Here is a 15,951-nt window from a genome sequence, read left to right as displayed (position 1 = left end):
ACTTAGATATGACTACGACAGCCCATAGCGCTATGCATCATCGTAGATAGACCTCTGAGACCAGATGCATGCAATATGTAGTCTAGGTTTGTGGTTTACACTAGCCTGCGAGGTCCCGAGCGGACATCGTTGGCCCACGCGTCCTGCCGTGTGGGCTCGGGGGTGGCCGGTGCCTCAATGGGCAGAGGCGCGCCAGGCGCAGCGACAACCGCGATCTCTGGCACGCCGGCGATCAGGCCGACGGTCGGTGCGGGCGTGGGTGCAGAGGCAGGGGCAGACTGGACGAGCTTGGGGGCGGGGGCAGGTGCGTTGTGGCGCGCCAGCGCGGCCTCGGTCTCGGCGACCAGGGATGCCAGGCTGTGCTTCTCCGACGCCTGACGGAGGACATCGGCGAGGCTGGCGGCCTCGGCCTTGAGGCGCGCGCTCTCGGCCGCGACGCGCGTCTCGTCCCAGCCCAGGTGGGTGCCGGTAAAGTCGGCGCCGATCTGCTCGCGCCACGTGCTGTTGGCCGGCACGAGGATGCGGGCGACCTCGTCCTTGATGAGCGCGGGCGTCCCGACGCCGCGGTACCCGAACGACGTGTACACCTGGACCGTGGACGCGCCGGCGCGCGCCATGGCGAGCGCGTCCTCGCCCGTCCAGATGCCGCCCGCGCCGATGATGGGCACCGAGGGCGGCAGGAGGGGGCGCAGCGTGCGCAGCGCCGCGAGCGCGTACGGGAACAGCGGGCGGCCCGACAGGCCGCCGACCTGGCCCTTGTTCTCGGACTGGAGGCCCTCGCGGCGCAGGGTCGTGTTGGAGATGATGACGCCATCGATGCCCGTCTTCCTGACGGCCGTGGCGACGTCGGCGAGGCCCTCCTCGCTCAGGTCGCACGTCACCTTGACGGCGATCTTGGGCAGGCCGTTGACGACAATCTTCTCGCGCTCCGCCTTGACGTCGGTGAGGAGGCGCTCGAGCTCGTCGGCGCCCTGGAGCGCACGGAGGCCAGGCGTGTTGGGCGACGACACGTTGATGACAATGACATCGGCGTACGGGCCCAACAGGCGGACGCCCTTGACATAGTCGTCGTTCGAGTCGGCGGGCGACGTCTTGTTCTTGCCGAGGTTGACGCCGAGGATGTGGCCGGGGCGGAGGGAGCGTGGCAGGCCGACAGGCGGCAGGGGGTTACCAGTGCCGTCGGGGAACAGAGTGGGGTGCTCCTGGGCGAACCTGACCAGCCTCGAGCGCAGCTGGGCCAGCGCGTGCCCGTGGCCGAGCGAGTTGAACCCGTACCGGTTGATCGCCGCCTCGTCCTCCTCGAGCCGGAAGAACCGGGGCTTGGGGTTACCCGCCTGCGGGACGGGGGTCACCGAGCCGACCTCGACGTAGCCGAATCCGAGATCAAACAGGCCGTCGATGGCCTGAGCGTCCTTGTCAAAGCCAGCCGCCACGCCCACAGGGTTGGAGAGGGGGAGGCCGAAGAGCTGGGGAGGGTTAGCATGCGAGCCTGGCCCACGCTGGCCCGCGCACGCACCTCGGTCTCGAGCTCGGGGCCGTCGATGCCCGTGTCGTGCGGTCTTGCCCACGACGGGAGCGAGAGGATCTTGACGGCAATCTTGTGGCCGTCCTCGGCGTCGGGGACAAGCCGGCGGATGAGGGGCATGACGACGTGCTCGTGCACGACGCTGCGCGAGTCGTAGTAGTAGGCGACGAGGAGGGCGCTCGTGCCGATGGCGATGGAGCCCGCGATCCAGCGGCGCGGGTGCGTCGTGCCCGTGTTCTGGCCGAGCGGGTGTGTTGGCTTGCCGACCGACGAGCTGAAGCGGACCGCCGAGGGCGCATGGCGCGAGGTGCTGGCGAGTGGTGGGATACGGGCTGGGGAAACGAGTGGCCGTGGTAGCGAGCTGGGGAGTCGCCTGATCATTCTGGTTTTGATTTCTTTTGTGGTCAATGAGTGGGAGGGGGTGGGTTGCGCGACCCGGATGACGATTGTGTCGGTTGAAACAGGACCGGCGGGGGTGTGCGATTGGGATGGGCGAAGCCTGATGGGTGGAAAGATTGGGAGGGGAGTCGAGGCACAATTAGAAACGCTTTCTAATGCGTTGTAATCGGGATTTCTAATTGATCGAACTAGTCGAGATGGGACGACGGCTTTGCCCACGCGATGGCCCAGCCAGGCACGGGATGGATCCCCGCGCCCCGCGTCGTTGCCGCGTTGGAACATGGACGACCACCAACTATTTACACTTTCCTCCCTGTCCTCTCTCTTCCTCTCGTCCACTCTCCCTCCTCTATCCTCTATCCTACAGACACAATGAGCCAGCCTCAGTTCTTCGAGACTATTTCCAAGGTGGGTTCATAGTCGTGGATAGCGCTGACCCGCCAGTCGTTCGTCGACGTCCCTGTCACCGACGCCGGCGTCGACACGGCCTCCTTCCTCGAGGCGGCCGAGAACCTCGTCAAGATCTTTGGTGAGTCAGCTGCAATAGCTGCTTGGACCAGCTGACGCCCCAGGTCTCTTCGGCAACCCCGCGTTCGCCGTCGTCCAGAACGACATCACGGGCAACATCAACGTGCGTGCCCAGTCTCGAGTGCCCAGCCTCCCGCCCTCCCCGCACCCGCTGACACGTTGCAGAAAGTCCGCACCTTCTTCCTCGCCAACCCCACCGAGGCGGCCACGCTCGAGTCGCTGCTCGCGTACGACAAGCAGATCCACCCCAAGCAGAAGGAGCGCGTCGCGACCGACGCCCTCATGTGGCTACTCCGCGGCCTCAAGTTCACGGCCCTCGGCCTGCGCCACAACGTCGACATTGCCGAGGAGGAGCTCAGCGTGTCGTTCACCAAGGCGTACGAGGGAAGCTTGAAGAAGTACCACGGCATGATGGTGCGCCCCGTGTTCTACGTGAGTGCACCGGCTCTACACAGCCCCCTGACGCTCTCAGCTCGCGATGAAGGCGTGCCCGTACCGCGCGACGTTCTACCCCAAGCTCGGCGAGCCGCAGGACGAGGTGCTCGTCAAGCTGCAGGCGTGGCTGTCTGCGCTCGAGGCGATTGTCGAGCGCGAGTCCAAGGTGTTCAAGGACGGCGCGTACGGCGAGATCTAAGCGGCAACACGGACACTCACTTCATAGCCTTATCTTGCGCCTAGACTAGACTTTTCACTGACGTGGCGCTGGGGCGTAGCATGCACTGGACGTTACTTGGGCTTTTGGGCAAGCGAGCCAGCTTCAAGCTCTGATGATTACGCTCCCCCGCAGCAACCCTGGGGCACATGCCAAGCCACGCGCGCGCCAAGGCCTGCCACAATGTGGCAAAACGGGCCCAAGCGCTGCAGTGTCGCAATCCGGCATGCATAACCAACTAAATTCTAAGACAGTCTATGGGGCCTGCTCAACCTAGAGCATGAGCTCGGCGTTCGACGCATAGCGGCCGCCCTTGAGCTCAAACTTGGCGAGGATGTCGTCAATCTCCTTCGCCTCGTCCGCCGACAGGGTGATGGACCCGCTCTCCGTGTTGGCGGCGGCGCGCGCGGCGTTCGACGAACCGGGGATGGGGATGACGTTGGGTCCACGGCTCGCGACCCACGCGATGGCGAGCTGGGCCGTGGTGATGCCCTTGCGGGCTGCGATCTCGTCGAGCACATCGACCAGCTTGAGGTTGTGGTAGAAGTTGTCGCCCTGGAAGCGGGGGCTGTGGCGCTGGAACGAGCCCTCGGGGATGTCCTCGGGCGTCTTCCACGTGCGCGTGATGAACCCGCGCCCGAGCGGGCTGTAGGCAAAGACGGGCTTGCCCGTTTCAGTCGACCACGCGACCACGTCCTGGATGTCCTGCTCCCACGACCAGAGCGACACCTCGATCTCGGCAATGGCAATGTCGTACACGCCGCTCAGCTTGCGGAGCGTCGCCGCGCTCGCCTCGCTCGCGCCGAGCGCGCGGAACCAGCCCTCCTGGCGCAGCTCGTCAAAGGGGCGGAAGTACTCGACCGGGTCGACGCCGCCGACGAGCCGCGCGGGGAGGTACACGTCGATCTCGTAGTCGCCGAGGAGCTCCTTTGCCTTCTTGAGGCACTCGCGGTTGAAGTCCTTGTCGCCGGTGGGCTTGAGGCCCTGCCCGACGCCGCCCTTGAGCACGAGGCTGATCTTGGAGCGGTACTCGGGGTACTTTGCGAAGAAGCGGCCGATGAGCGCGACGTTGGCCATCTGGTCGTCCTGGGGCCCGTAGAAGGTGGCGCTCGACCAAGCCGTCGCGCCGGCGTCGGCGGCAGCCTTGATCGCCGCGAAGGCCTGCTCCTCGGGCGGGGGAACAGGCGTCCAGGTGAGCTGCATGAGGCCGAGGCTGGGGGTCAGCTGCCGCCGCGTGAAGGCAACTCACCCGATGTGGCCGACTTCCTTGCCGGCGAGCTTGACGGTGGGGATGGGCATTGTGAGCTGGGAGTGCGAGTGGGAGTGGGAGGGGGGAAGCTGTTGGAGTTGGAGCGTGAGCAAGATCCAAGGCTCCAATCGCTTAGACTTTATACTCGATGCCTCACGCTGGATGACGTTTTTTTGGGAACAGCCTCCACCGTCTAAACAGCGATGACCGTTGGAGGCGGCTGCCTAGGCGCCTAGGCACCTCCACTGGCCTCGGCCTCCGAACTGCTGGGCCTCCACCATCCTCCATCCTCCACCACGGGGACCACGCCGCAACATGTATCTTTAGAACGCGGTTTATCTCCACTTCTTGGCGAGCATGGCGCATGTGCGCACGTCGACCGGCCGGCGCGCATGCATGGCGCAGCGCGTATGCACATCCCATCGGCCGACTGAGGCAAGCAAACTGAGAGGCGGTTTCTAATCTGAATAGCAACCTCGATTAGGTTTCTATTACAACCGACTCTGGCCCAAGCCTAATGCGCTCCCCTCCACACCACCCAGATTTGTTTCCGCCCCAAGATCACAATCGTCGCCTGCCCCGATCAGTCAGTCGACCGCACGACCGACCGGCCGACACATGTGGTGATCCACCTCGTCCATCACCAAAGCACAACCCACCTCGGCGTCACAGCACAGCACATACGCCATGGGAGGCCGATACGTACCCCCGCACCTGCGCAACCGGCCAGCGGCGGCAGGCCCGAGCTCCCCGTCCACCACCACGACGCAGCACCGCCCTCAGCAGCACGACGCCGGCCCGTCCTCGCCTCCACAGGCCAGGCCGTGGTCGTCGCAGGCGGGCCCGAGTCGCCGACCACCAGGCCAGTGGGACCACCGCGACGGCTACCGCGAGCCATACGGACACTCGCAGGGAGGTCAGCTCGCCGCTGCCCGAGGTGGAGGCGGGGGCGCGCCCCGCGGAGGCGGAGGCCGCTCGCTCTACATCTTCGGCGACAGCTTCGTCGGCCCGTTCAAGCTGCTCGCCGACAGCCACACCAAGACGCAGACGTTCAAGGGCGCCAGCGCAAAGGTGGGTCTGCCGCCGCCGCCGTGGCCAGCCACTGACACCACTAGGGCCTTAACAACCCCAAGTCGATCAAGCAGGTGTCCAACGAGCTCGTGCCATTGCTCAACACGCTCCTCGCACCCCCGCCATATGCGTATCTCCCGCCCACTGGACGATATGCGTTACTCATCTTTGGCAATGTGGGTACAGCTTGTCAGACGTTGTCCATGAGCTGACACGTCGCAGGTCGACTTGCAGATCAACTACCTGTGGCAGCTGCAGCACAAGCCCATCACAGCAGCGACGTTCGCAGCCACAGGCAAGCAGGCGGACGCCGAGGCTGCATCCGCGCCCGTGTCGTCCGAGGACCATATCCTGGCGACGGCGACCGAGAACAGTGGAAAGGGACCAGCACTAGGGCCTGACAGCTTTGTCGACGTCGTCGTCACGGCGTACACCAGCTGGCTGGAACGAGAGATCGTCAACGGCCCGATTGGACGGCGAGCGCTCGAAGTGGAGAAGCAAGCCCAGGGGGCTGGTGGCGGCCAGCGAAACCTGGCGCCAACGCGCGTGTTGATCGCCGCTGCCCTCCCGCCCCTGGTCGAGGACGGCACCCTGCCTCGCATCCCCGAGAAGTACGTCGAGCGCATGGAGGAGGACCATGTGCGCGCCCACAAGGCACTGGAGCGAGGCGAGAGGGACCGCGGATCGCGCGCGCCCTGGACTGCGCGTGGCACTGGGTCGAGCCCAGCACCGTCGTCGCCCCCAGCCGGAGAAATCGAGCTTGGCGTCGCTGCCCTCTCGCTCAACGGCGACAGTGCGGCGCCCACACCCCCCAACGGCGGCAAGAAGACGACTGTGGAGCAGCTGCTCAAGCACGACCCCGTGCTGTGCACCAAGCCGATCCGCATCGTCATGACGCGCAAGTACAACGCCGCGCTCAAGGAGTTCTGCGCAAAGTACCCGCACGTCTTGACGTTTGTCGACATCTCCGACGTCATGCTCAACCTCGACAAGGAGGAGCGCGAGGCGGCCAAGAAGCGCGGCGACTGTGCCGAGGACGAGTCGCGCGGGCGTGACCTCTTCCCCGACGAGGTCGAGCGCGGAACGTGGGGCTGCCCCGTGGACCCGAGCAACATCCACCCGCTGTGGGAGCCCACGCTGCCTCTGTGGCTCGACACGCTCGCGAGCCTGGGCCTGCCCACCGAGACCTTCCCAGTCAGCGAGGACGCCGAGAAGACGTTCAAGGCGTACGAGGAGGACAAGCGGCGGCGGACCGAGGGCAAGGTGTTTGGGACGCCGGCCGAGGGCGACCCGGGGAGGTTGAAGCTGAGGGATGAGTAGGGGGGGTGCACTGCACATTGTCTTGCATGGATACGAGCATGCCTGTGGAGGGGAGGGGTTCGCAATGTCGTGTGTAATGACGACGACGAGGATTTCTAATCAGGCGAGGGGCATTATGATTTGATTTGAATTCACTCGCCGCCACGTGGTGTGCCTTCAGCTTTCAGACTCGAATTGGTCGAAAAGATGAAGTCACGGTGGTTGATTGTCTGTGAGCACAAGCCGGTGCAGCGTCAACAACTCTCTCACTCTTGCGCACTTGCACACCCGTCGACGGACGACCACAGCCGCACTACACGGTATCGACTCGACGCGCACAAACTAAAAGGAGCAGCGCACCCAGCCGCGCACCTCCAGCACTCCCCCGCCCCCTCCCCCTCCCCTCCCCACACCCCTTTGACACCCACCCATGTCCTCGCCCACAAAGCAGACGCCCATCAAGGCCGACCCCAAGTCGGGCACGCCGACGCCCAAGGCCGCTGGCGGAAAGGACAAGCCCGCCGCCGGCGCCGGCAAGGACAAGAACGCGGCCAAGGAGGCCAAGAAGGCGAGCCGCGCGGCCAAGGTCGCAGCACGCGGCGGCGGCGACGCCTCGGCCGCCGCGTCGCCCGCGTCTGCCGTGGGCGCGAGCGCTGCGGCCTCGCCCGCCGTCTCTGCCGGCCCCTCGGCGGCCAGCGGGCCCTCGACAGCCCAGCACTCTGGGCCGTCGCGGCACCGGCGCGCCATCGCGGCCGAGGCGGCCGCGAGCACGGCCTCGGCGCCGCCAAACCCCACCTCGACCTTCTTCTCGCACCTGCCCGGCCCGCGCGCGCCCGACACGCCGGCGGCGCTCACGTCGGACAAGCTGCACCCGACGATCGTGCGCCTCGGCGTGCTGATCGCGGCCGGGACGCTGCGCGGCGCGTCGGCACGGACCGTCGGCGTGCTCGAGGCCTTCCGCGAGGTCGTGCACGACTACCAGTGCCCCGATACCGGCGTGTTCTGGAAGGACCTCAACTCGCACATTTCCCCCATGATCGCGTACCTCGAGACGTGCCGCCCCAAGGGCGTCGGCGTCGGCAACGCGATCAGGTGGTTCAAGGGCGAGATTACGCGCCTGGGCGACGAGCACGCGCACATGGACGAGGCGGCGCAGAAGGCGGCGCTCATCGACGCGATTGGCGTGTACTTGCGCGACCGGATCGAGGTCGCCGGGCAGGTGATTGCCGACAACGCGCGCGAGAAGATCAAGCCCGACGACACGGTCGTCGTCTACGCGCGCAGCAGCGTCGTCGAGCTCACGCTCCTCGAGGCCTGGCGCGAGCTGCAGGCGCAGAGCCCGCCCCAGAGCTTTAACGTTACCGTCGTCGACTCGAGGCCGCTGCACGAGGGGCGCGCGCTCCTCGCGGCCCTGACGCACGCCGGCATCCCCTGCACGTACACGCTGCTCCCGCTCGCGTCGACGGCGCTCGCGCGCGCGGATCTCGTGCTCCTCGGCGCGTCAAGCCTCAACTCGGACGGCGCGCTCCACTCGCGCGCGGGCACGGCCGTCGTCGCCATGCTCGCAAAGGAGCACCGCGTCCCCGTTGTGGCGTGCGTCGAGACGTTCAAGCTCAGCGAGCGCGTGCAGCTCGACGATCTGGCGAGCAACGAGCTCGGCGCGGCCGCCGACCTGCTTTCCATCCCCACCGCGCACAACCTCGAGATCGCAAAGCCCCTGGCCAAGCAGCTCACGACGCTCAGCCTGCTCTACGACCTCACGCCCCCGCAGCACATCACGGCGGTGTGCACCGAGGTCGGCTTTATCCCGCCCAGCTCGGTGCCCACGCTGCTGGGCAAGTCGAGCGGTGCGGCGTAGCCGGGCGCCGAGCGCCGAGCGAAGCCGCGAAGCGGCGCAGCGAGGCTCGATCGCTAGCGTAGGGTTAGATTGTCATATTGTCTATGCAGGCGTCTATCATCATCATGCAACTGTACAGTCGACGTCGGGTCGTGCCACCCCCGCCCGTGTGATGAATGCAGAATGGTGACTGTGTGCTACTCCTAAACCCAACGAATGACCCCGCCCTCGCCGTCCTTCTCCGGCCCGAGCCAGTGCTCACGCAGCGCGCTCGGCAGGTCAACGCCCTCGACCTGCCCGTCCGGGCCGAGCCGCACGCCGTTCTCGAGCAGCGCGACAATGAGGCGGGGCACGGCCGCGCCCGTCCCGTTGAGCGTGTGCGCAAACTGCAGGCCGGAGGCGCCCTTGTCCTTATACCGGATGCCCAGCCGCCGCGCCTGGTAGTCTGTGCAGTTGGACGCCGACGTGATCTCGCCCCACTTGCCCCGCCCGGGCATCCACGCCTCCATGTCGTACTTGCGCGACGCGGACGCGCCGAGCTCGGCCGTGGGCATGTCGAGGACCCTGCGGGTGTCAGCGGGCAGGCCGTGGGCTGGGTTATGGCCACTCACCTTACGCTCAGCCCCAAGCCCAGCGCAATCTCCTTCTGGATCGCCCGAATCTCCTCCATCACCCCGTCGCTCTCCCCCTCGGCCGTGATGGCAAACAGCTCGACCTTGGTGAACTGGTGCACGCGGTACAGCCCGCGCGTGTCGGCGCCGCGCGCGCCGGCCTCGGCGCGGAACGCGCGCCCGACGCCGACGTAGCGCAGTGGGAGCGCCTCGGCGGGCAGCGTGCGCCCCGCGTTCATCGCCGCCAGCGGGATCTCGGCCGTGCCCGCCAGACACAGGTGCGCGTGCGCGTGCTCGCCGTGCTCGCTCTCGAGGAAGTAGGTCTGGCGCGGGCCGTTGTCCCCGTCGCGCGGCTGGAAGCCGCAGCGCCACGCGACGTCGGCAGAGATGACCTCGGGCGGGGACACGGGCGTGTACCCGTGCCTTATGGCCGTCGATAGCGCGTACCCGCTCAGCGCGTGCTCTAGCTGCGCGGCCGCGCCGAGGAGGAACGGCCAGGACGAGCCGGTGGCCGTCGCGCTCGCGGCGGCGTCGAGCCAGCCGTAGGTCTCGGTCACGCGGACGTGGTCCCGGTCCTCAGAGGCCGGGAGCGGCTCGGGCCCAAACGCCTCGAGCAGCGTCGCGTTCTCCTCGGCGCCGACGGGCGTGGCGGGGTGCGAGAAGTTGGGGAGCACGAGCGCGAGGTCGAGGAGCGCGCGCTCAGCGTCAGAGTGTGCGGCCTCGAGGCGCTGCACCTCCTCCTTCAGGACCTTGGCATGCATAATCGCCACCTTCTTCTCGTCGGCGCTCTTGCTCTTGTCCTTGAGCACGCCGCTCGCGACGCCCTGCGCCGCGCGCGCGGCGTTGAGCGCGTGCTCGGCCGACAGCTGCGCCTCGCGCGCGGCGCGCAGCCGCTCGACGTGGTCCGGCGCGAGGGGGAGCGCGCGCTCCGAGATGTTGCGCGCCGTCGCCTCGGGGTTGGACAGGAACCGCGCGTAGTCGATCCGCGGCTTGGCGAGCGGCGCAGAGGCCGCGGCGCTCGTCGACAGCGCGCGGAGCGCTGGCCGCCGGCAGGCGCGGAGGGCGATGGCGGCTGGGGGTTAGCGAGGACAAAGCAGGTGCGTGGCGTGGCACGCGCTGGCGTGCTCGCGCTCTCGCTCTCGCGCTAGCCTACTCACCCCGCATAGAAGTCTGTCGTGGAGTGTGCTGGTGGAGAGCAGAGGTGGAGGTAAAAGTTGGGATTGCCGAGTGTCTCCTGGCTGTGCGGTAATCGGCGCGGTGCGGGGAAGGGAGAGTGGTGGGTGCACGTGACTCGCGTTGGCCCGAGGTCGCGTCGGGTCAGAGTCTAGGACAGGAGGGTCGTGCTGGCTGGCTCAGGGCTGGTCAACGTTGATTGCATTGATTTCATGACGGGGCGTTGTTCCAATTGCTGCTTAATGCGCACAAGGCTGGACCCGGAGAGCATGAATGGCCCGAGCCGCCAGAGCCAGTCGCGCCAGTCACGGCGCCGACACTGGCATTGCATTACCCACTCGCTCCTCTTGCCCACCGAAGAGAACAGCCTTGATCCGGGCGGACGGCAGCGACGACACCATGCCATGCCATGCCATGCCATGCCATGCCATGCCCGGACAGCATTGCTCTTGTCCGAGACACCGTGTGGGCATGTGCAAGCTGGCAGCTGGCATGCGATGCGCACCGCTGCACTGTCCTTTTTGATTTTGGCGAGGCGGCGGGGTGGGCGGTGAGCCAAGAGAGGCACGAGCGCACGAGCAGCAAGTCGAGAGGGTGGAGAGAGAGGGTGGAGGCTCTGCGTCGCGACGCGGATCTGTGCTGCGACGACAAACGGCGATGATCATTGCGGTGAAGGACCATTGCGCGCGCCAGATCCTCGCCGATCCGCCCGCCCGCCCGCCCGCCCGCCCGCCCGCCCGCCCGCCCGCACGCAGCCTTGTGCGCGCCGCGCCGCCGGCCTGCTTTTGTTGCGCCCCCCTCGGCCCGCGGCGAACACGCTGCTGCGCACGATTGCAGGGCCGCGACGCTGCCGCTGCATACCGACGGCGATCGGAGCGGTGCGCGGTGCGCGGTCGAGCTGGCGAGCGAGCGGTGGGTCAACGTGTCGACGAGGGGCAGCGTCGCAGCGTCCACTCGGTCGCTCGGCCGTCGTCGCACATGGTCGCGCAATTCATGCGATACAGCGGCGGTGGCCGCATCTGCACGAGTAGGAGCACACCCCCTCGTCTTTGGGAATACTCGGTAGCCCACTGGTGGGCACCAGAGACAGCCAAGCAGGACAAGACCCGGGACATGAAACCTCATCAAATTCAGGCAATCAGGCCAGGCAGGCCACGAACGAGCTGCGAGCCCTCGCACCGTACCCTCGTCTTGGCATGCAGATGGCCCACACACATCGTGTATTAATGGCAGCGCGCGAGTCGCCCAAGTCTTGGGTCTTGTCGCACGCAGGCCAAAAGCAAACAGCCCCCCACGTCCCCCACCACCCCACCCGCCCGTCTGTGGCGTCGCAGAGTGCATCACTCAACCTGAAGCGAGGGCCTAGCCTTTTTGCCTTTTGCCTGCGCCGCGCTGCAGCTGCGCTACGCGCCCGCCCGCCAGCCAGCTCACACCAGGGCCACTCCGCCCCGCCCGCCAGGCAGCCGCCACCCACGCACGCCACGCACGCCGACGCCATCGACGCCGCCGCCGCCCGCCTCGGCGTCTCTTTCTGCTTGTCGCCCAAGCCCACGCCCACAAGGGCCCGCAGAGGGTCCGCTGAATGAGGCGCGACGAGGCGCACCTGGGCCAAAAGAACCGAGCTTGCCTGCCTGTCACTGCTGCTGGCGGCTCTTGTCACGACTAGCCTCTTGGCTCCTAGGCTCCTGGCTCCCGGTCCATCCCATTCATGCATGCTGCATGCTAGCGCACACCCGCTCCGCCCCACCCGACCAGACCAGAAAAGTATCTGTCGCAAACTGTCCATTTTGTTGTTCAGGCCGACAGACTGCGCCCTACGTCCTTGACCGAGCTACTCTACGCTACGTGACGCCCACGCCTGCGGCCAGCGAACCTGCCTGCCTGCCTGCCTGCCTGCCGCCACGCGCCCTCCAGCCCAGCCCAGCCCCGCCCCCGCCGCCCCGCCCCGCGCCTGCCTGGCTCATCGCCGCCGCAGCCAAAGAACACGTCAGGACAAGCCAAGCCGGCGTGATCGAGAGCGACGCCGCCGCCGCCTCCGCCGCCGACCACTTCGGCTTGCACCTGCTCTGCTCCCCTGCAGCAACAAGCACCACGCGTACCACGCTCGACTCGTTCCCTGCCCCCCGACGCCCCGGACCATCCTTGGCCTGATTCCCGCCAGCCGGCCCTTCGGACCCACCCAGCCAGCCAGCCAGCCAGCCAACCTCGATTCCCCTCGCCTTCGCCGCCTCCGCATCGTGTCTCCCCCCCCGTCCCCCCCATCACATCCCATCACATCTCGTCTCGCTCGTCTCGCTCGCTCCGTGTTGCCGCTCGTGCACAACGCTTGAACGCTGATACGCACGCCTCACTGGCGACTTTTTTTTTGTCTTCTCCCTTTCCCCCCTAGTCACTTGGCACACCCCACCACAGCCCTGCACAGCACCATCACCTTCGCACCGCCGTCGCCGCCGACCCCTTCCCCATCCCCACCGCCATGGCCTACAACGCCGGGCGCGGCCCTCCGCTCGGCGGCGACGGCGGGGGTTACTATACGCACCAGGGTGGGCCATCACGGGTCGACGACGCGTCGTCCTCTTCGTCTTCGGCGCCGGCATTGTATTCCCGACAACAGCAGCCGCAGCAGCACCAACAGCAACAACAACAGCACTCGTCGCTGCTCCAACCAAACCCCCACCCCCACTCGCATCATCTCCCGCGCGCCCACTCGCAGCAGCAGCAGCAGCAGCAGCAGCAGATGCCGGCGTGGATCAGCAACGACGGCGCCGGTCCTGGACCGGCAATGATCGGCTCCTCATCCAGCACTGGCGCATCCGGATCGTCGTCTTCTTCCTCGCCACTGGGGCCAACACGCCCGTCACTCCATCAGCGACACTCTTCCTCGTCGCTGTCAAACCATAGCAGCAGCGCTGGCGCCGGCGCGTACTCTGGCAGCGGCGGCGGCGGCGGCGGCGGAGGTGTCGACCAGCGACTCAAGCTGCAACCACAGCAACAGTCACAGTCACTCCAGCTGCCTTCCTTTCCACCGCCGCCGCCCCAGTACCTGTATGCTTCGCAGGGAGGATATCGCTCACCAATGTACGAGTCGGCACCATCCGGGGGTGGCGGCTACTTTGGCGGCAACAGCGGCGGGGGCGGGAGCTACGACCTCGGGCCAAGCAGTGACGGTGGAGCCGGCGGCGGGATCATTGCGCAGCAGCAACAGCAACAGCAGCAGCAGCAGCAACGACAATCCCATCCGGGGCAACAGCAACAACAGGAAGGAGTGTATCAATATCATCAAGCAGCGGTCACTTCGTCGTCGTCTTCCTCGCATTATCGCCATCAAGCGCACCACGGTAACACCAATAGTGCTGCCCCAGGCACAGCAGTGCCCACGCCGGCGACGGGAAGAGTCGTACACTTGGGCACACCAGCGGCGGCAGCAGCGCCAGAGACAAGAAGAAGTACGACGACGGGAGCCGGGCCCTCTGTTGCTGCTGCAGCTGCACTACCCCTACCTGCTGGTACCCAAGGGGTGATCGGGCAAACTACTCTAAACGGTAGCAGCTCTCTGGCCAGCAGCACGACAGCGTCAGGACATTCTGGTCCTGGTGATGCCGGCATGCCTGGCGGAACCCGCCAAACCAAGGCTGGTGCTCCAGGATCAGCGGCAGGCTCTGCACCTGCTGCCGCCGTCGTCACACCAATCCACTCAATGCTGTCCATCCAGTCACAAGCATTTCCCTTCTTCTCTACAAGCCCGAGCGATAACAGCGCCAACACTCCAGGCAGTACAAGCGCATCCAGCACAGCCCACAACCCATCGGCATCCTCATCCACCCCTCTTGCGCCGCCCCAGCCGCCCTCGAACGCGGTTGCTGCAGGCCAGCCTCCTTCCGACCCTGCAGCAGCAAGCGGCAACACCGGAGCTGCTGGAATGCCTCCCCCGCCATTACCGGAGTACGTCGAGATGAACAACGCGCCTTGGCTTCTCCAGTCCTCTGGTTTCCAGCTCAACCTCCCTGACCTGACCACTGCTGGTACTACTGCTACTGGTCGCTCCCCTCTGGACGGCGGGTCGACACTGCATAATAACGCGCACGACTCTGGAGCCTCGTCGTCCGGACTCCCCCTCGCAAACACCAACGCAAACGGGTTGGTCGCAGCATCCTCTTCTACCCATCTCCCTCGTCAATCAGCAAGCCTACAGCAAACGTTCCCATCGTTCTCTCTGCCCACACACATTCCGAGCCAGCCGTTGCCGCTGCCAGCCCCGCTCAATCCCCCAGCGCCCGTCAACGTCCCCCCGTCGGACCCACTCTTCTTCGACTCGGACGACTTGAGCAGCTGGAGGCTCGCCGTCGACCCGTTCCAATTCTCGTCTGGCCTCGAAGGTATCTCGGGTCTTCCCTTGGAAGTGTATCACGCCACTTCTGCCCTTGGTCAAGCTCCGCCACCGCCACCAGCTGTCGACATGCGGCGCATGAACGAATGGGCGCCGTCCTACGAGACGCAGGTGGACCAGGTCCGTTGATCCAGCGACGCGGCAGACAGGTACTGACATTTCCAGCTCGACAAGTACCTCAATGAGCTCATCTCGCTCATGGAGCCCTTCTCAGCGACGCCATCGAACCCGTCTCCCGCCCCGCCTCCGCCATACCTCCATACCCGTCTCGCGCGACTGGCCACGCTTGTTCGCGAGACGCTCGCGACGCTCGAGACGTCATCGCAGCCTGCACTCTCCATCGAGTTCCTTCGCCTGCCCCCGGGCAACGAGCCCCCAACAGGCGAGGACATGACCGAGGCCGAGCGCGAGATGGAGCTCATTCGTCGCCGGCGCGAGGTGCTCAACACCAAGGCCCAGCAGGGCAAGCGCGTTGGCGGGACTCCAGTTCCTCCGAGGCCCCCGGGCCCAGCACCGTTGGCACCCCGGCCCAACCGCGACGTCTGGCGCTGCCATGGATGCGGAACGACCGTGTGCGACGAATGGCGCGACGGTCCAGACGGCCCACAGAGCCTGTGCGTCAACTGCGGCTACCACTATGACCGCCTTGTGCGCAAGCGCGAAGGAGGCGACCCCGACTTCTCCACAGTGCCCGGTAAGTGACGCACGTAGCGAGGCTGGAGTGAGCCGACCCGCAGGCTGACGCAAACAGCTCCGGGATACAACCCTGATTTACTCGGATCCCTCAGCGGGCTGTAACCCGCGCTCATATAGACATTGAACGCGTCACCACCCATAAAACCAAACCATGACGCACGCATATCGCGACGTGCAGCCTGCGCTGCATGGGCATCCATGCGGCGCGGTTTAGCCCCTTTCCACTTCTCTTACTCTTGGGTCTTGCGGTTGCCGTACTCTCCGCAAAAGCAGTGTTGTACAACTTGATAGAGCGGTAGTGTGTTGCCGTACGAGGCATGCATCGATGCCGCGAGCGTGGTCGGACGATCAATCTGGCAGAGGCGGTGGACCAGCAGACCGCGTCGAGATAAACAGCGAGTAGATCTGGTACAGACGGTTGCCATGGCGCGGGCAGCAGCAGCGCAGCGGAGTGGGCAGCGGAACCGTCGCGACTCCTCCGCGATATACGGAGATTCCGAGCAGGCATGCTGCGGGAACCGACG

The 15,951-nt window shown here is 66.3% G+C and overlaps 7 protein-coding genes across 7 annotated transcripts; 4 read left to right on the top strand and 3 right to left on the bottom strand.

The window, feature by feature from the left end:
- Positions 1-95: 95 nt before the first annotated feature.
- Positions 96-1,906, bottom strand: URA9 (Dihydroorotate dehydrogenase (quinone), mitochondrial; the record flags this gene model as incomplete). The annotated part of the gene is made up of 2 exons (XM_069355323.1): positions 96-1,466; positions 1,517-1,906. The coding sequence occupies 2 exons, from the start codon at positions 1,904-1,906 to the stop codon at positions 96-98; spliced, it is 1,761 nt and encodes a 586-aa protein (XP_069207394.1).
- A 390-nt stretch (positions 1,907-2,296) lies between these two features.
- Q8F55_006882 (uncharacterized protein) lies at positions 2,297-3,086 on the top strand (the record flags this gene model as incomplete). The annotated part of the gene is made up of 5 exons (XM_069355322.1): positions 2,297-2,332; positions 2,369-2,453; positions 2,497-2,555; positions 2,618-2,884; positions 2,925-3,086. 5 exons carry the CDS (start codon positions 2,297-2,299, stop codon positions 3,084-3,086), a joined length of 609 nt encoding a protein of 202 aa, XP_069207393.1.
- A 291-nt stretch (positions 3,087-3,377) lies between these two features.
- Positions 3,378-4,403, bottom strand: Q8F55_006881 (uncharacterized protein; the record flags this gene model as incomplete). The annotated part of the gene is made up of 2 exons (XM_069355321.1): positions 3,378-4,317; positions 4,354-4,403. 2 exons carry the CDS (start codon positions 4,401-4,403, stop codon positions 3,378-3,380), a joined length of 990 nt encoding a protein of 329 aa, XP_069207392.1.
- A 637-nt stretch (positions 4,404-5,040) lies between these two features.
- On the top strand, positions 5,041-6,744 carry Q8F55_006880 (uncharacterized protein; the record flags this gene model as incomplete). The annotated part of the gene is made up of 3 exons (XM_069355320.1): positions 5,041-5,424; positions 5,469-5,600; positions 5,647-6,744. 3 exons carry the CDS (start codon positions 5,041-5,043, stop codon positions 6,742-6,744), a joined length of 1,614 nt encoding a protein of 537 aa, XP_069207391.1.
- A 409-nt stretch (positions 6,745-7,153) lies between these two features.
- Positions 7,154-8,581, top strand: Q8F55_006879 (uncharacterized protein; the record flags this gene model as incomplete). Its single annotated transcript, XM_069355319.1, has 1 exon — positions 7,154-8,581. One exon carries the CDS (start codon positions 7,154-7,156, stop codon positions 8,579-8,581), a length of 1,428 nt encoding a protein of 475 aa, XP_069207390.1.
- Positions 8,582-8,763: 182 nt separating this feature from the next.
- DIA4 (Serine--tRNA ligase, mitochondrial) lies at positions 8,764-10,335 on the bottom strand (the record flags this gene model as incomplete). The annotated part of the gene is made up of 3 exons (XM_069355318.1): positions 8,764-9,124; positions 9,172-10,243; positions 10,329-10,335. 3 exons carry the CDS (start codon positions 10,333-10,335, stop codon positions 8,764-8,766), a joined length of 1,440 nt encoding a protein of 479 aa, XP_069207389.1.
- A 3,928-nt stretch (positions 10,336-14,263) lies between these two features.
- Positions 14,264-15,529, top strand: Q8F55_006877 (uncharacterized protein; the record flags this gene model as incomplete). The annotated part of the gene is made up of 4 exons (XM_069355317.1): positions 14,264-14,366; positions 14,616-14,851; positions 14,897-15,425; positions 15,483-15,529. 4 exons carry the CDS (start codon positions 14,264-14,266, stop codon positions 15,527-15,529), a joined length of 915 nt encoding a protein of 304 aa, XP_069207388.1.
- Between the last annotated feature and the right edge of the window lie 422 nt (positions 15,530-15,951).

Source organism: Vanrija albida (genome assembly GCF_041260175.1).
Source record: "Vanrija albida strain AlHP1 chromosome Unknown contig_5, whole genome shotgun sequence".
In the NCBI taxonomy this organism is placed as follows: Eukaryota; Fungi; Basidiomycota; class Tremellomycetes; order Trichosporonales; family Trichosporonaceae; genus Vanrija; species Vanrija albida.
Note: the sequence above shows the minus strand (reverse complement) of the source record. Positions and strands in the feature narration are given on the sequence as shown.